The following is a 26,541-nucleotide window of genomic DNA, read 5'->3' as shown; positions in this document are numbered from 1 at the left end:
TACTGTAGTTGGTTACTTTATTGATTTTCACTGCACATGTTCAGTAAAGGGAAACATATGGAGTTACAGATTTGTTACATGGACATGTATTACCACTTCATATAGACAGACATCTGTCCTTTAAAAAAAGACATGTTATGGTGAGGCATTAATGAGCATGATACCAGTACAATCTCCTCTTCAATCGAGTTTGGTAAGCTGATTTCCAATAAAACACAACAAACTGGTTTAAATCTTTCTCTTGCTCTGGAGGAGATCTGCCTTGAAGTGGCCACACTGAGTAATGTAGAATGAGCATACTGTTACCTATTTAATAGAGGATAATGATAATCACCAGCATGCGATATATCCACTGTTTATGTCCACGTCAAAGCAGGGACTCCTGGCTATGAAGGTGGTCATTAAATAAAGTGCTCCAGAAAAGAGACACAAGCTCCCATATCAGTGCTGCCCCTTGGAAATCCATGAAAGGCCAAATACAATCAACTTTGCACAGGCACGATTCATTGACCGTTTTTAACAATACCCATTGACAGTAGGCCATCTGTCTTGGTAAAATAGCTTTTCTCTGCAGTGAGCGAGACAGGTTCAGTTGCCTAATTAGTGTTGGCTAGTGTATGAGTGGCTTCTGTTCACTGTTTTCAGAGACACACAAGCTTCATGCTCAAAATACAATGAAACAGATAAGCAACAGTAAATACTGGAGTATAGGGAATGAGATTGAAGTGAGTGATTGGTAAACAAGAGGTGTGTGTGAGCGTGCACCTACATGCCTGTGTGTATTTGTGACATATATAAGAATGTGTGTGAGTTTGAGAAAGAGATTTGGGAAACCAATTACTCAAAGTGCTAAGTGATTGAGAAGCGGCAGGCGGCGGATGAGGCAGCTCAACACAGCTTATGTTTGGCACAGTAAATAGCCCGCATCAGTGCAATGCAGCAAGCAGATCCTCCTGAGACCTCGAGACAAACTTACAGCCACCCCCAGAGAGAGAGATGGGACCTGTAGAACTATGGCTAAAACCATTTGATGAACAACATTATATAGCCTGTTTTCTACCAATATTTACAGGCGAGAGTGGTTTGTTGCCATTTCAAAAATTTCCACAAGGGCTAATTCAATTGCAAAGCTCAGTGGCACAGTTAAAAACACAGTAGTGGTTGTAAGATGGTACTTCAGCACTGCGATACTACAATCAATAAATGGGGACAATAGACTTCCATTTTGTTGCAACTACATTCATATTACTATGTTACATTCAACATTTGCTTTGAGTAAACCACTCCCTCCAAGCAAACATTCTCTGCCTCCAATAAAGCACATACTATTATTATTTGAGGTCAGGTGCTAAAATAAAAAAAAATATATTGCTTAAAGAGGAATGTTGTTCCATATCTTCAAAAAATGTCAATCATTAATTTCAGTCTTTCTCCCCAGAGTATGGTGGCTGCTCAAAGTGTTCTACTTCACAAAAGGATCCTATCAAATTATGTCATGCCTTTTGTCACAGCATACAGATACAAGTATGAAAATAACCCCTTTGAGTATTATGCACTGGATTTTCCCCTTGGGAATAGGTTAGTTAAAGCAGTCAATGAGTAACGTCATTGTATAACCACAGTATAGTCCAGACAGGACATATTAATAAATAAAAAATAGTTCCCTCGTTATGTCGAGATCCAAGACATTTATCTCATAACAAAAGTTGATTTGTCGAGATCACAAGATAATCAGAAGTACCACGCATCACGCAGTATGAAAATGTATGCACTCACTAAAAAACTGTAAGTCGCTCTGGATAAGAGCGTCTGCTAAATGACTAAAATGTAAAAAAATGTAATCATCCATTAATTTGTTCAGATACAGTCTCCCAGGCTGTCCACTGCCCCCAAGACCACAGTAAATCGCATGCAAGGAACAACGCAGCTAACCAGGCTAGTCTTGTGAGCTATCTAGTTAGCTAGGTAGTATTGTTAGCTATCTAGCTAGCAAGCTAGCTAGCTTGTTATCTATGCTAGTGGTTAGCTTGCATAACTGATTTGTGTATAAATTATAAGTGACACCATTTACAGTATTTGAGCTCCATTTCTGACAGGCTGATCAGATTCAATTTCAGCCTCAGAGGCTGATAAGTCAGGATGCTGCCTTGTAGGTTGTTTTATAGGTTAGGCTCCTTGCAGGCAGATTAGCTGTCAAAGTGCTTTATAGGCAGATGCATATCTGATCCAGGGGGTGAGCTCTATTCCTGACAGGCTGATCAGATTCAATAGCAGCCTCAGAGGCTGATGTCAGGAGCCTTTAAGCAATAGAGTGCACCCATTTATTGATCATATACATAATGCACTGACTGCTAATCTGCCTGCAAGGAGAGTTACCTATGAAACAACCTACAAGGTGGAATCCTTATTTATCAGCCTCTGAGACTGCTATTGAATCTGATCAAGCTCTGAGGATAAAATGTAATCTTATCAGCCTGTCAGGAATTGAGCTCACCCACTCTGTACATTTTAATAGTATCCATAAAACATGAGGTGCCCCTTACAATTATACACATATCAGTTATGCAAGCTAACAACCAGCATATATACAAGCTAGCTAGCTAACAAGACTACCTAGCTAACTAGCTAGCTAGCTTGCGCACTCACAAGACTAGCCAAGTTAGCTGCATTGTTGCTTGCATGCGATTGGCTGTGGTCTTGGGGGTGGCATTCAGCCTGGGAGACAGGTTTGCCTGTCAGGCATCTTTCAGGGCTCAAATGCCCCACAAAGGCTTAGATACCCCAAGAGCTCTTAGCTCAAGGTAAGGGACATTTAGCTTGCTAACATTCTAATTTATAAACTGACAATGAGCGACAAACACAAATGAAAGGATGATGTTTGCATGAAATGTACCATCCCTTAGTGTAGCAATCAATAAAAACATATGCGTTGATCCACCGTGGGCTTTACTGCCTCAGCCATACTGTCAATCTATCATCAATGCGTCTACTCCTATTTATAGAGTTAATTTCGTGATCTCGACAAAACAACTTTTGCTATGTCGCGACCATGAGAACAGTCTCGTGATCTTTACTAAACAACTTTTGCTATGTCGTGATCATGAGATAAAAAGTTGTGATCTCGATATAACGAGGAAATATTTTTCCTCTCTGGACTTCCGTACAGTATAAAACCTTGAACCATCAAGAATAACTTTCATATACATAGGCAGCAATGGTGGAAATCAGCATTTGCGGAGCAATAAAATACTTAACACACGGTACTCATATAATCACAAACGTTTTCTTGTATAGCAAGCTACAAAATGCAACTCTACATGTCATCTACTCATTTCTAATTTGGCCTCACCTGCCACTGAATGATGTTTACTTTACTTACTGTATGTTTATTGAAAATGAAGTAGCTTAATATGAATGTCTGATACTATCCACTAAAACGATGCAAAAACTGCCTTTACTGCAGAGGACTTGCCCAGACACAGTGATGTTCGAGGATGAGCTCACACTCTTCTATCTAATTCCTGTCAAAAAGATGACTTCTTGTCAAAATGATGACACTTCCTCCCAGCATCAAAGTAAGGCTTGGCCACCTCATTCACAGAGCCAAGTCAACCCAATTGAGCAGTTTTGCTTCCACTACAAATTGTGCTTAGGGGATATGTCCCAGAATTGTTAAGGCTTTTTTAAACACTCAATACCAGACATTTTCTAAATACTAGACTATACTTATGACTTTCAACAGGATGTCTGGATGTTAGAGCAGTATTCAAGCTTCAAATATTCACAAGGTAGCACAATCATGTTTCAAAATAAGTTGAGAAACCATAAAGAGAAATTGGCCTGGTATTGTATTTAACCCAACTCATGAGATGTCATCTCTTGGGTGGAACAGGCAAGGTTCGCAAAGCACATCTTGTGGTTTGAATCTGTATTTAAAATTCAGAATAAGACATGATAATATAGTTTGTCTTTCCATACAACCCATATTGATGTTAATATATTAATGAAGTTTAAATGTTAGGTATTAAAAATTTGTTATAGGTATTGTTTTTGTTTAAACAGTTCAGTATTAGTTAGTATTGTAGGCCCATTTATCATTAAAAAATAAATGGCTTCATTTATTTTCAGGCATTTTCTGAACAATGTAAATAAAATAAATAAAAAAAACACTTTTTATGAAAACAGTCTCTGTGGGCAACACTGATCGCATTACCCAACCATTAATATCAATGCTCTGCGAACCTAACCTGGGTATGGTGGCCCCTCCTCTCCTGTCTGTCAGAGAGAGGGCCTTAGAGGCTAAGGGGTTAGCTTTAGCATTTGCAATGGTTACAGGAGCCAGAGGGTGGCTGCAGCAAGCAGGAGGGAGGGCCCCAGGGTGGAGGCCAGGGAGGCAGGCAGAGGCCCACTGTTGATCACCAGCCTGTAGGAGACCACCTCCACCTTGTAGCCGTTCTCCGTGGCCATGCAGCGGAATACCCCCTGCTTAAGGGGCAGGTCAGGGGTGGGTGCCAGCACACAGGAGTCTCCAGTGATGAAGCAGGGGTAGTGCTGGATACAGTTGTCCTTCTCCCAGCGGTAGGTGGCGTGAAAGGAGCGCACGGGGCAGGGGAGGTTGACGGGGCCGTCCGAGTCAATCAACACCTGTTTGGGGTTTGTCCTGTGGGTCTTCAGTGCTGTGGGGGTTCAGAGGGCACAACCTGGTTGACAATGATCTCACACAAATTAAATACTTACTTATGGGCTCCCTAGACTAGAGAGTAGGCTATGGTTTCATAAGTATGGATTGTTTATGTATCTACAGTAACAATCATTGATGAGTTCAAAATGGGAATGACAGGACAGGATTGGCAGGACAACTTCATTATGTGAGAAATGTGTGGGTGAGAGGCCACACTCATGTTTGTGAAAAAATATACAGGTTATTGTAAATGATAACTTTCCTGTCAGTTACTAGGACAATTGTGACTCAATGCCCAGTAAACCTAAAACCAGACTAACGTGTACAAGCTGACACAGAGATACATTAAATAGTGTTTTATTTAATTTTGTGGCCTGATACTTCCTCTGGAAGAATATCTGCTAAAATGACAGATTAAAATATAATATCTTTAGATATGATATTGCATCATCTTTCATTCTCCACTCCCTAGGATTACAGTGGGGAAAAAAAGTATTTAGTCAGCCACCAATTGTGCAAGTTCTCCCACTTAAAAAGATGAGAGAGGCCTGTAATTTTCATCATAGGTACACGTCATCTATGACAGACAAATTGAGGAAAAAAAATCCAGAAAATCACATTGTAGGATTTTTTATGAATTTATTTGCAAATTATGGTGGAAAATAAGTATTTGGTCACCTACAAACAAGCAAGATTTCTGGCTCTCACAGACCTGTAACTTCTTCTTTAAGAGGCTCCTCTGTCTTCCACTCGTTACCTGTATTAATGGCACCTGTTTGAACTTGTTATCAGTATAAAAGACACCTGTCCACAACCTCAAACAGTCACACTCCAAATTCCACTATGGCCAAGACCAAAGAGCTGTCAAAGGACACCAGAAACAAAATTGTAGACCTGCACCAGGCTGGGAAGACTGAATCTGCAATAGGTAAGCAGCTTGGTTTGAAGAAATCAACTGTGGGAGCAATTATTAGGAACTGGAAGACATACAAGACCACTGATTATCCCCCTCGATCTGGGGCTCCACGAAAGATCTCACCCCGTGGGGTCAAAATGATCACAAGAACGGTGAGCAAAAATCCCAGAACCACACGGGGGGACCTAGTGAATGACCTGCAGAGAGCTGGGACCAAAGTAACAAAGCCTACCATCAGTAACACACTACGCCGCCAGGGACTCAAATCCTGCAGTGCCAGACGTGTCCCCCTGCTTAAGCCAGTACATGTCCAGGCCCATCTGAAGTTTGTTAGAGTGCATTTGGATGATCCAGAAGAGGATTGGGAGAATGTCATATGGTCAGATGAAACCAAAATAGAACTTTTTGGTAAAAACTCAACTTGTCGTGTTTGGAGGACAAAGAATGCTGAGTTGTATCCAAAGAACACCATACCTACTGTGAAGCATGGGGGTGGAAACATCATGCTTTGGGGCTGTTTTTCTGCAAAGGGACCAGGACGACTGATCCGTGTAAAGGAAAGAATGAATGGGGCCATGTATCGTGAGATTTTGAGTGAAAACCTCCTTCCATCAGCAAGGGCATTGAAGATGAAACGTGGCTGGGTCTTTCAGCATGACAATGATCCCAAACACACCGCCCGGACAATGAAGGAGTGGCTTCGTAAGAAGCATTTCAAGGTCCTGGAGTGGCCTAGCCAGTCTCCAGATCTCAACCCCATAGAAAATCTTTGGAGGGAGTTGAAAGTCCGTGTTGCCCAGCGACAGCCCCAAAACATCACTGCTCTAGAGGAGATCTGCATGGAGGAATGGGCCAAAATACCAGCAACAGTGTGTGAAAACCTTGTGAAGACTTACAGAAAACGTTTGACCTGTGTCATTGCCAACAAAGGGTATATAACAAAGTATTGAGAAACTTTTGTTATTGACCAAATGCTTATTTTCCACCATAATTTGCAAATAAATTCATTAAAAATCCTACAATGTGATTTTCTGGATTTTTTCCCCTCATTGTGTCTGTCATAGTTGACGTGTACCTATGATGAAAATTACAGGCCTCTCTCATCTTTTTAAGTGGGAAAACTTGCACAATTGGTGGCTGACTAAATACTTTTTTTCCCCACTGTAAATCTCAATGTTCCAGGAATGGAAGAGCAGAAACAGTCAAGGGATATGCATAACAGCTGCACTGAGACTGCGACCAAGAGAAGTAATGAAAAAAAGAGATAGCTAACAAAGACAGTGCATATCCCATGAGCGGGGAGAATTTGTTAGGATTATTAGAGGTTAATATGGCTGAAGCTATTGGGCTTTGAAGTGAGGGCAAACTTTGATATTAAACCGCCCAATGGGTTTGAGCCTCCGCTCAATTATATGATATCATCTTCTGAGTTAGGCTGTGGAAAAAAGTTCCTTTCAGCTAATGAAGATACAGAGGGAGAGTCAGAGAGGAGGCGGAGTGGCACTCACCAGCAGCTTCACCACAGATAGAGGCATTGGAATGGTCCAGACTCTGAGTGAGTGCCCTATGGTATGAAACAAATAATTGAAGGAACATCAAATTACCATGTACCATTTTGAACTATCAACCATTTTATGTAAATTAACCAATTATCATAAAACCTAGAATAGTAATTGGAACCTCGACACTCCTCTGTGAGAGATGATATGTTAGGGCTGGTATTGACTGTCATTTTTGGTACTCTGCATGTTTTCCATAGGTATCTAAACTGTATTCAAGAAGTGACATCATCACATCTCATACCCAGTACTGATGTTGTATCCAGCTGGGATGGGTGTGCACCTCCTCCTGGCTGCGTCCCAACCACAATACGGATCCCGAGACAGAATGCACTCCCGGCAACTGTCTCCATAGCGACCGCAGTCAGCCAATGGTATGCGCTGGACCTCCATTGCCGTGCCCACATAAAGGTGGCCCTGGTAGAGAAGGCAGGGAGTAATACATGAGAGACAGGAAGAGACATACAGTGGTTATCACTAGAAGTGCATTGTTGAAATGGATTGGACTGCAGCTACATCGTAAACAAATTCATCTACGGATATTAGTGCTAGCTGCTAAGGAGTGTTCGCTGATGGTCTCACAGTACCTTCTTAGAGTCAATGGCCATGCTTAGAACAGGACCCTCGTTGTGGAAGAGGGAGTACTGGGATATGATAAAGGCATCCTCGATAGTGTGCAGAACCTTGAGCACTTTCCCCTGTTCTATCACCAGAAAGAGAGAGAGAACATTACCAGAGGAGAGAGAGACACCATGGTCGCACCCTATTCTTTTTCATGTACCCCAGAAACCCAGTACCATTTTGGATTGAATATGGCCCCAGGTTTATAATAGCACAGGCTGCCTTTTTTCTCTACTGGTCAATTCATCAGTGGGTGACTTACAGAGAAGAGCAGGCCTGTCCTACAGCTTGTCCTCTCTTATCTCCTCCCCAGATTGAGAGGCTATTACTTCCCACAGAAGACTAACTGCTCTAGTTTCTTATTAGGCCACCTCAGAGACCCATGGCTCTGTTCACAGCTCTATCACTACTTTCCCTGTGGTAGTGACTGTCTTCTTTATCAGAGCACGTTGATTAGGCTGTAGCCACTTAGTTTTTTTTTGTATTCAGTCAATTTAGCTGGGATTCATGCCAAAAATGCACTCTTATATTAAGCTCCAACTCATGCCTGCGTTGAGCAAACAACTTTTTAATTTACTTTGTCAAGGAGACTATGTCTTCTAAAAATAACTTTTAAATAGGTTACACCAAACGTCTGTACATGAGATACAGCTTGACAGCAAAAAAACAAAACACACACACACACACCTGTTCCCAGGTACAGCACACTATAGTGCTCGTCGTTGACCGCCAGCACCATGGCAGCGACAGTGTGTGTGAAGTGATCGTCGGTAGGCAGGTTCAGTGGAGCCCCCCCGACCGGACGAATCACGTCCTCGATCTCCGGGTGGTCCCTGATCACCCCCAGGGTCTTAGGGTTGTGGGCTGCCGTGGAGTTCTTGAAGGCACACTGGGACAGGATGTGATGTAATGAAAGTGATGTAATCAGGAAGGAGACACAGACTTAGACTGTGGCTTTGCCTTGCACAATAATTTCACAATCAGTGTCTGTCATCTGCAACTGTTCCAAAATAGAAACACAAGTCTTCCACTTCCCCAAAATTGACGGACTCACATACATGAGCTTATGCAATTGGCCTTTGCAAAATGACTTTGATTGGCACTACAAAAAGTTAATTAAAAGAAAGTTACTTTAACTGATTCAGTGGGTGTCTTACTGTGCCAGGGCGATGTCCAATCAGAGGACTGCTGTAGCCCTTCAGTTTGGACGTGGCGAAGGCCTGGTCAATGTCCTCGATGGAGTAAGCACATATCACTGTCGTGTCCCTGGTCAACCAAACAATACAACACTTAATAGGCATACAAGCCTTCCTTCCTTCTTCTTACTTTATTCAAACGTGAATCAGAATGTTGTTAGCAACTCAATCACAGACTGATAGCTGAGTAGAATCATATTACTATGACTCTCTAAAAGGACTTAAGAGGATTTAAGGCTGCTTAAATATGTTAATAAAAGCACTCAAGCTCAAAAGTAATTGGCCACCTCCACAGAGCATAGCCCACTTCAAATAGAATCATCGTTTTGTTTATCCCATATGTAACTCTGTGTTGTTGTTGTTTTTATCGCACTGCTTTGCTTTATCTTGGCCAGGTCGCAGTTGTAAATGAGAACTTGTTCTCAACTGGCTTACCTGGTTAAATAAAGGTGAAATAAAAAAATTAAAAATACATGTATTTTCCTCAATGAAACATAGAACTTGCTGCTCCCAAGTTTTCATTGCTATACACTTCTATCCAGCTCCTGTGCCCCATTTGGATGTGCTGTGCACAATTCCTACTTTCCTCTGATTATGTTGTCTGTGCTGCTCATTCCTCTCCTGCATTTTAAGCATGACACAGTCTTAAGCAGCCATATGGGTTGGAGGGTGTTGGAGGTGTAAGGTGTCTACTCACCAGGCGTTGGCAAACAGGCCGTACATGACCCCGGTCCTCTTCTCGTGGGCCACGTCAGACAGCACAAATGCCTGTCTGATGTTGTTGTACTGCTGGGGGGTGCTACCCGCACCACACATCACCCTGGCCTTCAGGAAGGTAGTCCACGAGTCCGCCAGCAGGTTCTTTATGCCCCCCTCGTCGACCTGGAGACGGACACACAGTATACAACAGTACACCATAACATTAAAGCTGGAATCCTTAGCGGTGAAACTGCCAGGTTCGTTTGCGATATTACAACAGCAAAGACGTTACTTCAAAAAACAAACCCTGTTTTTTCCCCCTCTGACGTCATTGCACGTGCGATAGAACAGAAGTGTATGTACTCTTGTCACGAGAATTTCTCTCTCTCTCTCTAATCAAACTTAATGCTCTGAATAATTCCCAGAGGGTGTAAGGCTCTGGTTTAACCATGAATTAAGGTCCACAACCGGCACAACCGGCAAGAATGATCTGTATGTTTAATCATGGAGACCTCTGCCGCCAAAAAACACATATACAGCTTTTATACCACTTCACACAAAGGCACTTTGCTCCGCCCACCTTTAGGCAGCCTTTAACCAGTTTCTCAGTCCCCTTCATCCTGGAATGTTTGTCTCAGCAGTTTCTAACTCACCCCCTCTGTTAGTGGGTTTATAATGATAACCCTAACACAGTTCACACAGTCATCATCAGTATTGGGGTTAACAATTTTAGTCATATTCATAATCCCTCTATCAATCCACCCTTTGACTAAATTTTTACACCCTTAGGATAAATGTATTTACAAGCATGATCAATCTGATCTTCATATGTCAGAACTAATAAACGTTTCATCCAATTGCGGTCTTTCAGGGTCAAAGTCCTCGTCATCCACCAAGCCTGGAGGATCGTTTTTCACATTCCATCGGTTGAGACACTGCAATCTCCAACACCTTACTCACCAACCCTCGGACACAGGGAACAAGACAACAACCACATAATACAAGAATACCCATATAAACGCTGGCTGCTCCCAAGATGGTGGCTGCTATGGTTTTCCATTTACCAAACATTTAATCAAACCACCCTATCCAAGATGTACTAACTCCTGAGTTCTAAGCCCATTCTTCACTTAGAGCAGTTAATTCTGCAAGAGCTCTGCTGACCGTCCCATCCGGTGTGGTGTTGTTAGGGATAAATGTGCAACAATGGCTTACCATTCTATAGACACTGCCCCTTTCTGCCTGATCTAGAGCCAACCTCTTTTCCTAAGTCATGAGTGAGATGGCGGATAATTGTTCAGAGATCCCTTTTACTGCATCCCTAGTCTGGCCAATAAATCGTTGTTGGTCGTAATAGATATAATTAATCCAATCCACAATTTTGTTTATTGTCACCCACCAAAATAACGTGGTAGTAAACCCTTCCCCTAATTGTTTCATAGCTTGGTATCCATCCGATACCCCCCTTGGTATCCCAATCGCATCCATCTAAATAGGGCTATTCTCCTTCTTGTTAAAACTCCTCCTACGTCTGTTTAACCCTTTCCTTGGTTCCTGGTGACTAATTATAACTAGCTGAATCAGTAGAACCAGGGCGCACGTACCTAGCCACCCTTTTGGTATTCTCCGCCTTATACTGCCTTTACTGGCACACGCCCACCACACATCGGTTACAGGGGCTGTAAGGTTTAGAATTCTCTCCTGTGCTTCCGAACTTAAGTCAGTCACATTACTACTATCTCCAATTGATAATTGCTGATGTCTTTGTTTCTCTTTACCCCCCCATCTGGATGTCCAGTCCCCCCCCCCCGGTCTCATATCCCCGTCCCCAAGTGTGTTTAAACACTTGAGTCTAGGAACAATCCGCCGTGGGGGCCGAACACGAATATAATGGGATTTTCTTATTGACATGTACCCCACCCGTTGGCTACGTCCCTAACCCTTATTTTGAATCCTACAGTCTGCCCTTCTCTGACTCCCATTTTGTAGGCCACTCGTCCTTGACGGTCAGTATGTCGGGTCGCTTCTCTTCTCTTTTACTTCTTAACAATGGTAAGGGCATAGCGTAATTGGTGGTGGATCTTGACATATCAAGACCATTGCCGAGACTATGATGCAGCTCAAGTCACCCATATTCCCAAAAACCGCCAACCCTCTCCTGTCCTCAGTCTTTCTGCTTGGTACTACCCCATACTCACACCCTGAGAACACACTACAGTGATGATAGGTCGGGGTAGGAGATCTTCGTTAACAGAGGTGATCCCCAGATCCTATTGGTCCAGTTCTTCTCTCTAACTCTGCGTGTGTTCAGTGGTGCTTGTATGTGTTCTTACCTTTTTGCAGTGGGTAACGTGGACCCAGGTTGCTCTTTCTGCTATTCTAATGGCAAAGGCAGTGACCAATATAACCTGATAGGGCCCTTCCCAACAGGCCTGCTTCCAGTCTTTCTTATTTAGGGACTGGATGCTCACCAGTCACCTGGTTAGATAGAGTGGGTCACCTTCTCCTTTAGTTCACCTGTGGGGCACAAAACCTCTGACATACGGGTGTGGTTAATAAACTACCTTCTCACGTGTTCTGCTAGGGTGCTCTCAATTTCTATTTCTGACTGCTCCAGTCCTCCTAACTCGGGCATTCTGTATGGTCTACCAAATCCCTTCTCCAATGGCAATAACCCTTCTTTATCTGGAGTTCTCCTGATCGTCATTAATACTATCGGTAGACCTTGTACCCCATTTCTTCCTGCTCTCCTGTGTGTTTTCCTTAACCCCTCTCTAATCATACAATTCACATCAGTATTCTCTTTCTAGACTGTATCTAAAAAAATGTTTTTTAAAGTATTTTGTCCCATCCTTCGTATATTTATTCTTTAATCCTACCATCTACTATCATCCCCCCTCTTGACACAAATCTCTGCCCATGTGTCAATATTACCACCTACCTAAACAATCACTTAGGTAATATTGGTAATTTATCATCCAATTGCCATCCCTTATTTATTTTTGAGACTGTTCCTTCTTTATTGCTTCTCCCACTTCCTTCGTCTATTATGGCGGCTAAATTCGACTTTCATTCAGTTCAGAATCAATACATTTACATTTACATTTACGTCATTTAGCAGACGCTCTTATCCAGAGCGACTTACAAATTGGCAATAGTAATCCGATCAATAAATCCCTTATCTTGTAAAAACACTCATGTTTAGTTCAAACTCTGTTCTACCCCGGCTCTCCCGGCCTTGACCTGAAGACTGATGGTTGGACATGACAGGTCCATACTTAAATCTTTTAAACCTAACACAAACCCCCCTTCATGCTGTAATCAATCAAGAAGATAGCAAAGGAGAGACAAAGGTTTTGCCTGAACTCTGCTCAACCCTGGCAGCTTTTTCCTCTCTGTTTGAGGAGAGAAGCAAAAGGCTCCCTTCTGCTTTCATTCACTGATAACGTAGGACAGCCGTAGGACAGCCATGGATTCCCACTTCACTTACACACCTCTAAAACATTTAATCTAACCCATAACACATTAATTACTACTGCTCATTATCTTGCTACAATCTGCAAATATACCAATAAATTATCTTACCATCATCCTAAATATTTCATAAATGTTACTTATCCCAAGTATTCATTAAGTCCTCATGACATTTATTCTCTAACCCTTTATAAACATCATACTAGGTGTGTTGTTTTTTTATTTGATAAACCCAATTGAAAAACAACAACCAAAAATAGCCAGGCCCCACTTAATTTGGTAGCTCACTTTTACGGCCTAAATACTGCCTAACTCCACTAAACTGCTCCCCCTAGCCCTGGGCAACATTCCAATGAGATAAGCTAATCTCTTTCTCCTGGAAGAGGATTTATACATTTTGTTAACCTTCAATTACCATCAGTAATCTAAAGATGGTAAGTACACACAACATATGATGCAGATTTCCCCAGTCCAAACTCATCAATAATCATTTGTATCAATCTAATTCCTCATAACTAATCCATAAAACCACTCAAAATTCCTCGAGTATACAATGATTATGTTTAATTGATTACCCTTCAGATCATATCCTCTTTAAATCTCACAATGATTATTGAACCCCTAAATCTGCTCCATGTGATCTCATCTCAAATGATCCATTATCAATTATTTGATCAACATCATAGGAAAATCTGTCTCCCCTTCTATTGTTCCCGTCGCCACTGTAAATTTCATATTTCATTCATTAGCCAATACAATCACATACTCTGTGTAAGTAAGACATTATATTTTATCCCAGGCATCCCCTTAACATAATGCTATAGGAGACTTCCATCAATCCTGGAAGACACTATATAATACCACGTTTCATTAAGTTCACTACACCTTCTAATATAAACCTATAACCCCTTTCTATTAATTTAATAATCGCAACCTGTTGCATTTATGTTTTTAAAATAAAAACCTATTGTTTAATAACTTCATACTTATAACCAATGTTTATTCAATTCATCATCCTAATAGTCACAACTATATCCCATTGTTCAACGTACTATAAACAGATTATCGTTTTAGAAATCACCAATTATTTTCATACACCACTGGTGTTACCCAACCTATACAATAAAGTAATAACCATTAGAATTTGTCAAAGAAATGCTTTTCATTCAACTATTCAAACTTCTGCTCGATACAGTCAAGCAAGTACAACTCTTTTACCCGCGAACTAGAACCATAAATTATTTTCCTATCATTTGAACTATGTACTGTCTCTCACCCCTCCCCCCACGGGGGAGGCGCGGGGACCTGCCCTAATCAGCTTCCTTCTTACAAAATCATGTCATTAGTACTTGTAACCACAACCCATTATTACTTAATAACATATTTTCATAGACCTTTCTAGAATATTCATCTACTTAAGCTATCTAATTCAACCTTTCACATTTCTCAATCCACCTAGTAATCTAGGTCCATAGCCCCAATGCGAAAGCTTTACCCACTGTCCCTACCTGGGTTCGAACCAGGGACCCTCTACATACATTGTCAGTCACTCCACAAAATCCGCAATCCTTTCAAAGCACGCCAAACAACCACTTCCATGTCGCACAGCCAGCCACATCATCACTCCCAACTAGCCAGTCCTTTCATCCCAAACACTAAATCCCCTAGTAGCAAAAATAAAACACACTCTCAAACAGCGTTCTGCATTTACCTCTATCATCGGGTTTAAAAACTAACGTAACAACATTAACCATCCTCTATTGCTGTAGTAACGTCATGTTTGGTTCAGTTTATTTATTACGATGGTATGTCCATAATACTTCTCTATTCTCAGTAGTTTTTAACTCTCACCTCATTCGGCAACACAAAAACTCTCTCCCCGCACCTATTCCTGTTGAATAAGTGAGCCTTTCTATTTAACCCAAACCACGCTACAAATCTTCCATTCAACATCACCAAACCAAATACTCAGTAGTATCCGGTTACCACCCATACCAGCCGTTGAATTACACTCATAAATACAGATTTCACCTTATGCCATTGAAATGACAAATAAACCATAATAGTTGAACTATATTGGCTTTCTACTACAGTGGGGAAAACAAGTATTTAGTCAGCCACCAATTGTGCAAGTTCTCCCACTTAAAAAGATGAGAGAGGCCTGTACTTTTCATCATAGGTACACGTCAACTATGACAGACAAATTGAGAAAAAAAAATCCAGAAAATCACATTGTAGGATTTTTAATGAATTTATTTGCAAATTATGGTGGAAAATAAGTATTTGGTCACCTACAAACAAGCAAGATTTCTGGCTCTCACAGACCTGTAACTTATTTTTTAAGAGGCTCCTCTGTCCTCCACTCGTTACCTGTATTAATGGCACCTGTTTGAACTTGTTATCAGTATAAAAGACACCTGTCCACAACCTCAAACAGTCACACTCCAAACTCCACTATGGCCAAGACCAAAGAGCTGTCAAAGGACACCAGAAACAAAATTGTAGACCTGCACCAGGCTGGGAAGACTGAATCTGCAATAGGTAAGCAGCTTGGTTTGAAGAAATCAACTGTAGGAGCAATTATTAGGAAATGGAAGACATACAAGACCACTGATAATCTCCCTCGATCTGGGGCTCCACGCAAGATCTCACCCCCGTGGGGTCAAAATGGTCACAAGAACGGTGAGCAAAAATCCCAGAACCACACAGGGGGACCTAGTGAATGACCTGCAGAGAGCTGGGACCAAAGTAACAAAGCCTACCATCAGTAACACACTACGCCGCCAGGGACTCAAATCCTGAGTGTCCCCCTGCTTAAGCCAGTACATGTCCAGGCCCGTCTGAAGTTTGCTAGAGTCCATTTGGATGATCCAGAAGAGGATTGGGAGAATGTCATATGGTCAGATGAAACCAAACTAGAACTTTTTGGTAAAAACTCAACTCGTCGTGTTTGGAGGACAAAGAATGCTGAGTTGCTTCCAAAGAACACCATACCTACTGTGAAGCATGGGGGTGGAAACATCATGCTTTGGGGCTGTTTTTCTGCAAAGGGACCAGGACGACTGATCCGTGTAAAGGAAAGAATGAATGGGGCCATGTATCGTGAGATTTTGAGTGAAAACCTCCTTCCATCAGCAAGGGCATTGAAGATGAAACGTGGCTGGGTCTTTCAGCATGACAATGATCCCAAACACACCGCCCGGGCAACGAAGGAGTGGCTTCGTAAGAAGCATTTCAAGGTCCTGGAGTGGCCTAGCCAGTCTCCAGATCTCAACCCCATAGAAAATCTTTGGAGGGAGTTGAAAGTCTGTGTTGCCCAGCTACAGCCCCAAAACATCACTGCTCTAGAGGAGATCTGCATGGAGGAATGGGCCAAAATACCAGCAACAGCGTGTGAAAACCTTGTGAAGACTTACAGAAAATGTTTGACCTGTGTCATTGCCAACAAAGGGTATATAACAAAGTATTGAGAAACTTTTGTTATTGACCAAATACTTATTTTCCACCATAATTTGCAAATAAATTCATAAAAAATCCTACAATGTGATTTTCTGGATTTTTTTTCCTCATTTTGTCTGTCATAGTTGACGTGTACCTATGATGAAAATTACAGGCCTCTCTCATCTTTTTAAGTGGGAGAACATGCACAATTGGTGGCTGACTAAATACTTTTTTTCCCCACTGTATATTATACATTAAGTCTATAAGCACATTAGTTATGGTCCGATTACCCATTAAACCTTATCACATGATCCAACAACGGTACAACCTTAAACTCATATTCTCTACTTTCTCACCCATGACGTACGTCTACGTTTGGGTGAGCAAGTTCATACGTATATATCGTTAGAAATTTATTGATACCTCCCAAATAATCCCTTTGTGGTGTTTTTAGCCAATTCTTAATCGACACAAATCACTTCTTCAAACTTTTTACCCGTGGAACCAAAAAAATAGACTGTCATTTCCCGGACACTGCCCTTTCCTTTATATCTGCAGTCGCGATGGTTATGACCTGTTTTGTTACAGTATTTACACAGGGCCCCACACTCTCTTGCAAAATGACCTTCCTTGTTACAGTTAAAGCACTTCCTCTTATCTCCTCCCCTATTCTGCCTCCCTGACTTATTATAGCTCTCTAATCTCTTCAACTCTCTGTGTTTATAACCTTTCTGCCCTCTGCTCTGGGGGAGGCACTGAAACTTCAACTTTTACTTCATTTTCTCTCTGCATAACTCCCTTTTTCCTTCTCTGTCCTTCCTCTCTCTTTCGAGCCTCCAAAAGCCATACTCTTGCTGTCTCTAGCCCCTCCCCTCGCTGTTTCTTCAAATCCGTTCCACAGTTTACATGCATCTGTCTAATCATAGCCTCTAATTTCTCTACATCAAGATGCCCAATAAATCCATACCTCTTCTCCCAAATGGATCCATAATAAATATTCCTTTGATCTCTTCCTAACATATATCTTATCTTCCTCCGTTAATCCTTAGACCTCTTTAGAATATTTATTTCCCATGGTAGAAAAATAAGAAATCCCCCCGTTTCTCTTATCAGTTAGTAATAATTCAATCAATAATTATTTTCTTTGGGACTTATTATTAGGTGCGACTTTTGAGCAAATGTTATGATCTGCTTTTGTAATCAACAATTTAAATTATTCAACCCGTAACCCAGAGTGTTTTAAGACCCCAGTTTCATGAAACAGATGGGACAACCATTTTTTCTCACGCGACCTATTTTAGTCCCTTCCTTGAAACAATTATCGCGTATTTCGATGGATCATTAGGTCTCACACGTATACAACCTTGTATGATTTTTTGCTAACACTATCCGTAACCCAGAGGTCGTAAAGCTCTAGTTTCATGAAACAGACAGAGTTAGAGCAAATCCCCAGTTGTTTATGACTCTTGACTTGACTCTCGAAATGTATCTATCTCACACAATGATAATTATCTCCCTTCCTGTTTATATTATAAACACTGTACCCAGTACAATCTCAATATTAACTAGTTTATTTTGGTAATGGCCTATTACCTTGAGTCATTTCAGACCCCCATCCTTCCTTTAAGTTACTGTGCTTTACCACTCTAGAATATGGCAAGTCTTATGAGATTTTGGTAATTATTCTCTGCCCTTCACAATAATTACTATTCTTATACAAGTTCAAATCATTTCACCAAAACCATGAATAAAAATTACTGACCTCCTCCTTGCAGTTGGGATTTAAATGCTTTTTCAGATCTCGTCAACGTCTTTATCGTTCATAAGGTTCATCACCGGCCTGTTTATAACCTTAACGTCAAAGGCCAGGTCTATTCTATACGGATGTTATCATCCGCCCGGGCACGGTTCACACAGTCATCATCAGTATTGGGGTTAACAATTTTAGTCATAATCATAATCCCTCTATCAACTCTTGATTTTTTTTACCACGAGGCTGGATGCCCATCTCCTCCGTTTCAATTTGTATTTTAATAATAATAATAATGCGCCTGGGGTGACCAGTGGTGCTGTTTCACCTTTCGCAGAGCTCAGTTTTAATAGGCAATAACGCTGTAATACAGCTATTATAACATTTTTACATTTTAGTCATTTAGCAGACGCTCTTATCCAGAGCGACTTACAGTTAGTGAGTGCATACATTTTAATACTGGCCCCCCGTGGGAATCGAACCCACAACCCTGGCATTGCGAACGCCATGCTCTACCAACTGAGCTACATCCCTGCCGGCCATTCCCTCCCCTACCCTGGGCCAATTGTGCGCCGCCCCATGGGTCTCCCGGTCGCGGCCGGCTACGACAGAGCCTGGATTCGAACCAGGATCTCTAGTGGCACAGCTAACACTGCGATGCAGTGCCTTAGACCACTGCGCCACTCGGGAGTTATAAGGTGATGTTGTTGTGGTTACCATGCAGATTCGTCCGATGCGCGACCTGTAGGGCTCCTCGTCCACCATGGCCGTCTTGTTGAACTCACTGAAGAAGAAGTAGATCTCCTCCTTGTGTTTCTGAGAGGTTGGCATTACTGCTGCTCCACCAAACTGGGGACCTGCAGCAGGAGAGAGGAAGGACTGCCACCAGTGCTTGAAGTGGACTGAAATAGGTGCCGGTACTCATTTCTGGTGCCGTTACTCTTTATATTTACGTGCTGGTACTCATCACTATTTAACAGCCACTATTCTATAAGAGCTAATACTCAACCAGGCAGTAGAACATTTGAGCACCAGGCCAACTCAACCCCTTTTCAAACTCCTAATGCATATTGTATTTCTTTATTTTTTATAAAAGTGTTTGCATGGAAGTTTTATAGGCTAATAAAGACTTCCAGTACATAATACTGGGAGTTAGTCATACAATTTTTTATCACAACTGTGCATTTAACTTATGTTCTTTAAAATGGAAGAATTCATAGTGATTACATTTCTGCATGCAGCATGTTACAGTTACAATATATAAGATATAAGATAAAATAGAGTTGCTATTTCCATGCTCATCCACTCCAGTGCCTCATGCAGCTCTCCTACACCCATATAGTCCCATGTTGCTCTCATCCCACTCACTCTGCAGCCACTTGTTCTCAGTCTTCAGGAGTTTCTGAGTGCCATAGGTCCGGCGGATAGAGCCAGGGTGACGCCCCACTGCTGAAAGAGCAGAGTATAGATTCCCATCTGAGAGTGAGAGAGGGGGGGGGGGTAAAGATAGAGAGAGAGTTAAAGAGGAGAGAGGGAGAGAGACAAACAGAAGGTAGAGGGAGAGATCAAAAAGAAATCAACAGAAGACAGCTGACTGCACCAATCAACATCCTCTCATAACCATATTACAATTACCCCACTTAGGGCACTGTCTCCATAGTGATAACGGAGGTTATTTGGAATCATGACATGAATGGTTCAATGAGAACTGAACGTTATCAGAACGCTGCACCACTCTAGCAAATGGCTCATTGGTTCATCACTCCAGTCCAGCCTGGTCTGCGCTATCACAGAACCTGCTATACAAAGTAACCTTGTCATGATTCCGATAATACTGTGAGTTACAGCTTTGCTACTATTACATTTACATTTACCATTTACTATGGTACCATTTTAAACAGATCTCTTAACCCATACCAAAGCCAATGTTGCGGATCTGATTGGTCTGTATAGTTGTGAACATAATGGCTGGACGGAGCTCTCCCCACAATACTGATACTTATCCTATCCTGTCAGAGCCACAGGGAGGAGTTAACAAGGGTGTAGAAATAGGGGTGAGGGATCGGTTTGGTATTGTGCCAATAGCAGTGTTTCTACAATAGCAGTGTTTCTATGGCTGTTTGGCTGGAGTGTCTGTCTGTCCTCGCATCATACCTGCAGACAGACTGACGGACCTCTGGGAGGGGTAGGGAGGGGAGATGTCAGAGGCTGGTGCCATCTGTCCATTGGTGGGGGCGTCAGTCAGCACAGTGTCATTTACCTATGGAGAGGAAATGACATCACAACCTCACAAGCCAGATCCTGAATGCTCTTACCTCCTTGTATACAGTACAAATAGACACAAACCTGGAGATATATGCTTTCAGTTTTTTATTGAACACTATTACCAACTTTTATTTAAGTGATACAGGAGTAAAGTAAGATGAAAGTGTGACCATTGTGAGAACACTAAACACATGTTGAAGACAATAGCTATTCTATTCATCATCATGTCATCTTACCAGCAGCCAGCATTTGGGGGTTCCTGCATTTGTCCCGCACACCACAAAAGTGTCATTGACTTTCTGAATGACTGTGATGAAATTGTCGCACTCCAACTGTAGTAGAGAGAGAGAGAGAGAGGGAGAGAGAGAGAGAGAGAGAGAGAGAGAGAGAGAGAGAGAGAGAGAGAGAGAGAGAGCATTCAGTTTCCAGAGAGGGAGGAGATATTGGAACTGATCCATTTTCCCTAATTTGGCAGATAGCACAAGATTTACCTCTGCAGTACTGAGGGAATGCATTGTCTGCATAACTCCATATGCATTGCATCACTTATTAATTAAGTACAGTAGCTGAACTTTTATCTCAAGAGAAACTTCCAGAGGAGTTTGTGCCTGAATACCAAATACAGCATCGTACCGTTCCACAGTCCCAAACTTTAACTTTTGGGACAGTTTCTACTGGGGATGATATCATGTTGATGTTATGTCTCTTTTTTATTCATATTCTTACAGTAGCAACAAACCTACCTCACTGTGATGATAATGATAATGATGACGAAAATTGCTATTGATGATGATGATGATGACGATGGTGGCGATGATGATAAATAAATAAGTCATTTAGCAGACGCTCTTATCCAGAGCGACTTACAGGAGCAATTAGGGTTAAGTGCCTTGCTCAAGTGCACATCGACAGATTTTTCAACTAGTCGGCTCGGGGATTAGAACCAGCGACCTTTCGGTTACTGGCACAACGCTCTTAACCACTAAGCTACCTGCCGCCCCCATGATGATGATGATGATGATGGTGATGATGATGATGATGATGATGATGATGATGATGATGATGATGATGATGATGATGATGGTGATGACCACCTACCTTTGGTGGGTCTGATTTGGCAATGCAAGCTGCCTTTGCGTTTTCATCAGTTACCACACGGATCTGTAATAATATAAGATACATTCCAGTATGTCATACAATTTATCCCTATCTCATATGCAAATGTTAGGCCTTTTCAAATATGCAATCGACTGCAATCAAATTCAATGCTGATGGAAAATGAAGTAAGTCAGGTCCTGTGCCATAAACTAACAAAGGGAGGATTACTTTACTGTCTCTAATATTTGATCAACAAAGGGTAATTATAGGTAACAGACAATCAGAATAGTCACAACACACAAATGATAGGCTACCTTCTGCTCATGTTTGTCGAGTCAACGTTGACATTATTAGCTCAGTGTATCTTTATTGTATGTTGACCTCATAAGCCCACACTATATAATCACTTCCTTCCGATTGGACAGAGATGAGATCTGCTCTATAAATGTATGCATGAACCATCTCCTGCCATGGAGGCTGTTGAACTAGGTTGACAGCTGCTGCCTCCTCTTTAAGCCAGTCTCCTGTGCCTGCATTGGGTTACTGTGTCACCACCCCCGAGTATCTCTGTTTATCTCTATGGTCACCAGCAACTCACCTGCAGGTCGCGGACCCCCCTGTCAGTGAACGTCAGCACGTAGATCACTGTCTGGCCCCCCACGTACAGCACGTTGGTGCCCTCCTGGTGGTACACTGACATGTAGTTCTCCGGTTTCGAGAAGTGGTACCTGGCCGGCTCTGTGGGCCATATCAAAGTAGATTAGGAGAAGATGTTGTTACAATGTCTTTATATGATATACCAGTAGATCAGTGTTGTTGGGGGTTTCAAGTTGAGTCAATTGAACATGTAATTGCCCATCATTTTCAGTTTATTAATTTGATTTAACAAGAATGTATTAATTGAGCTCTGTGGTGTGGTCATGTGATGGTCTGAAATAAAAAAAGCCGCCAGTCTACCTTTTGGCCCAAGTCATTTTAGTTTTACATGATATGAAGCTAAAGCTGTAGAGTTCAGAGAGAGCGAGAGAGAGTCTGTACTGAAATTGAATTGGTTGCCATGGTTAAGGACGATTTACCCATGGGACTCCTATTCCTACAGGCACATGCAAATCCGACACTCCAATTCAGTGGCAGACTGACGTTCTCGACGCTTCAGGAAAGTAGACCACTAGTTCCTTAATTGGCCGACAAAAGAGCCGCAAATGGCGCTGTCCAAGGTGCTGAACTAGACTTCATTTTACATTTACATTTACGTCATTTAGCAGACGCTCTTATCCAGGCTTCAGTCACCAGTCATTTCAACCTCCAGGAACATAATGCTTTCATCGATTTTATCTTTCTGTTTTGACATGTCTGTCTCTATCGGGTACACTAGGACTGAATGTCGTTAATATGACATCCCTTTATAGGGTTGGTAGGCCTTTGTATAACATACGTTTGACTGATATGTCAAACACATAGGCCATGTTCTTGTCTGTATTTGACTGCTGATCTGCCAAGAGGAATACAGTCCTTTACACCTGTTGGTGCATCTTAACTTGATAGCCCTGTTTCTATTGATTGTGAATATATTAGACCACTGTGCAAGGTGTGAGGGCGTGAGTTTGAAAATATAATTGTTAGTTTGCTGCGCGGAATTTCCATAAATATTAATTGGGCTGTGTGGATGTGTGTGTGTGTGCGTGCGTGCACGCGTGCTTGTGTTTGCGTGTGTTAATGAGGCCCTGGAGCTAATGCTGCTGCTCTATGCTCAACAAGCCTCAGCTACTGCAGTACCATCTACCCGTCAGCTCGTGCACCTGCATTGCAGTTCTGCAGCGCTAGCTAAGTATTCACCATAATGATGGGTTTTAACAGTAATGTAGTGGTTTTGTAATAAGTTCATTGACATTGTATCCTTGAGTAAACTAAATGACATGACATCTAGAGCTCCTCATCACTCTTTTTAATTAGCACATATCATTTAGCCTTATATTCTGTCTTGAAGAGTGAAGGAGGTGCTGATCAGAAGGAATATCCGGACATTGATCACAAATAACAGCTGTCTGATTGGTAAACAACACCAGGACAGCGTTTCCGTGACAACTAACTGGCAAACGTCTACCCACTGCCCTAGGTTGAACCTCACACGTGAGTTATCAATGACAGAAACGCCAAAACTTGCAAAACCGCGAGCCTATCAAAACACTTAAAGGACCAATGCAGCCGAATTTACTGCCTGATGATGTCACCTAAAATTCCATCCCACCAAAACAGGGAGACATTTCAGGCGGTCTTTTTAAACAGGTCTTACACTAAAGGGGCATTATCAACCTTTTTTTACAATTTCACAGTATTATTCCAACCTCATAGTGTGGTAATATATATAAAACACAGGAAAAACACGTTTGACTGCACTGGGCCTTTAACATACAGCCTCTGCATTGGCATGCTGAGGTGTGCTCTGAATTCAAGATTAGATGTCTTCGTAGGAGTGGGTCACTATTGTATAGGACAGGCTAGCCGAATAATCAACACCTAAATAGTAATAATAGGCTATCTTAATTAAGCCAGCTTCTTGCAAAACACAATTGGTTCTGAATAATTCCACCGTTCCCGATGCCATAAACCTGTTCCAAACGTATGAACACTTCTGTCCCTTACATTTCATTACAATGGAATAGGCCAATGGGCCTAAATTAGCCTACATGAAGATTAATATAATCTAATACACCGTGCTTAATTTCTTCCATTTAATCTAATACACAGTGCTTACTTTCTTCCATGTAATCTAATACAAATTGCTTAATTTATTTCATTTAGATGAGAAGTGGGACGCATAAATAATTTGACAAATAGGCTATTCAAATTATACAATTATAGCTAGTCCAAAGTGTTTTCTCTCATCACATTATTTGTGTTTCTCTGAGATCCGTTCTCATTGACACAATGCCAATTATTCTGTCAATTTAATATAGCCTAGTATCATTATTAGGCTACATTTCTATTTTTTTGGTATAGCCTGTTTTGTGGAACATTTTACATGATTGTCCACCTTGAATCATGCATGATGTCATGCTTGTATAAAAGCGCGATGAGGAAAGTGATCCACTACTTTGATCTTCAAGTAGACTACAGTGTAGTGTTCATTCGTTAATCTAACTATTTCCATGGAGGAAAAAACAAGGTCCTCACATATAGCCTAGTACACAGACAGGGCGGATCTGACCATCCTAAACGCCAATAGCTAAATTAGCACATACCTTTTACAATGAATTTCAGCCGAGGGGACTTTTCGGCGAAAACCATGGAAAAAACGGTCGCCAAAATGATGTAATTCATCATTCCACGTCCTCAAGGTGCCCGATTTCCAAGGATTTAATAATCGAATGCGTTCTTACTATATTATTTCCGCTATAGGCAATCAATCGGCTTTCGTATTTGGTATAATGTCCTGATCTATGCGACTGACTATTGGCCTCAATCATGCAACCCGTGCAGGTCTGTCTAGCCGACAGTCCACTGAAGAATCGGGGTATCAGGCTCCACCTCAAAAACAAAAAGAACGGGGGTGTGAGGAATGGGGCGCGAAAAAGAAATGTAGGCTTTCGTGATGTATGGAAGCGCACCATGGTCACTTCCAGAGTAAGTCCACCATAAACGCGTAATTTGATACCTGTTGCTCTTTATGCTCTATGCAGTGTGTTGAAGGACTAATCCTATCCAATGATTTACATGTTCAATATGCCCCTGTAATGTGTAGGCTTTTTTTCCTTGAACACTATTTTATATAGACCTAACATGACCAACTGGAAAACATGTTCCAGCCATTTTGTTTTAATCAGGCAGTAGTGTTAACACATTTTAGGTCCACATCAAGAAGCCAATGATGGTAGAGATGGGTTATTGTAATATTGCCCAATCAATACCTGTCAATAGTCACTTGTACACCGAGATAGCGATGAATCAGCAAAGCAGTTCTGCTGTGTGTGCATCCAAGGAGGGTTAATTGACTTGAATGTCAGAAGATGCATCAATGCCCATGGCAGGAAAAATTGCTTAATGGATGGTTTCATCTTAATGGTAGAGTCAGTGTATGCCATGGTGGATACCATCTGAGACACTAAAGAAGAGCACTTGATAGATATTTAGACACTTTTAGCAAAATACGATATTTACATAATACAGAGATCATTTGACATCTATTATTTTAGATATAGGCTGCAGCTGTATCTGTATCCCATACTTCTACCCATCGCCTATATGTATTAGTCATTGTCACCTATAACTACATTTTATTTCCCTTCTTATAAAATCCAATCAGTAAGAGTTCCACAAAATTATTTCCCAAGAACCAGTGACCCAGCACCTTTCTATAATTAATACAAATTAAAATATGTTTGGTAAGTGTAATGGATGAGACTTGAGAATCTCTAACCATGGGGTTTTAGCACCACTCAGTGGCCAGCATCAGGCCAGATAAGGGGAACAGAAAGCGTCATGGTTATTTTCTCACCTGGAATTCAGACACAAGGGCCCCAATTCAATCAACTATAGGTAAAGAAAACTGCACTGTGGGTTCAACAAGGTGTTAACCCTGTTAAAACTGACACACCTAACAAGTTCTTTCTCTTGTGGACATATCTGTGTAGAGGTGCATTAATACTGTAGACCTGTACTGTAAACCATGAGACCTACTTGAGAGTCAATCTTTCTTTGGCAGGCTGTTGTAAACCTATATAGATTTATACCTACAAAAAATAATTATTTTCTGTCCTCGCAGTCTTTAATATCAGTGAACATTGCACCTGACAGCCCAAATAAGTAAATAATGCCTTTGGATTTACTTCCCATAGGGAGCA

At 41.6% G+C, this 26,541-nt stretch overlaps 1 protein-coding gene and 1 non-coding gene across 2 annotated transcripts; both read right to left on the bottom strand.

Moving 5' to 3' along the window:
* LOC123482146 (semaphorin-7A-like) lies at positions 1-25,247 on the bottom strand. The gene is made up of 14 exons (XM_045208722.1): positions 24,943-25,247; positions 22,299-22,438; positions 21,701-21,763; positions 20,839-20,934; positions 20,492-20,597; positions 19,706-19,813; positions 19,055-19,194; positions 9,671-9,855; positions 8,935-9,043; positions 8,465-8,666; positions 7,744-7,859; positions 7,401-7,573; positions 7,106-7,161; positions 1-4,676 (listed from the first exon to the last, which is right to left on the bottom strand). The coding sequence occupies exons 1-14, from the start codon at positions 25,022-25,024 to the stop codon at positions 4,330-4,332; spliced, it is 1,923 nt and encodes a 640-aa protein (XP_045064657.1). The 5' UTR covers positions 25,025-25,247; the 3' UTR covers positions 1-4,329.
* On the bottom strand, positions 18,798-18,878 carry trnaa-cgc. The gene has a single exon. It is a non-coding gene; the product is annotated as a tRNA-Ala (tRNA).
* Positions 25,248-26,541: the final 1,294 nt, after the last annotated feature.

Source organism: Coregonus clupeaformis, chromosome 28 (assembly GCF_020615455.1).
Source record: "Coregonus clupeaformis isolate EN_2021a chromosome 28, ASM2061545v1, whole genome shotgun sequence".
Lineage (NCBI taxonomy): Eukaryota > Metazoa > Chordata > Actinopteri > Salmoniformes > Salmonidae > Coregonus > Coregonus clupeaformis.
This window is presented reverse-complemented; position numbering and strand designations above follow the sequence as displayed.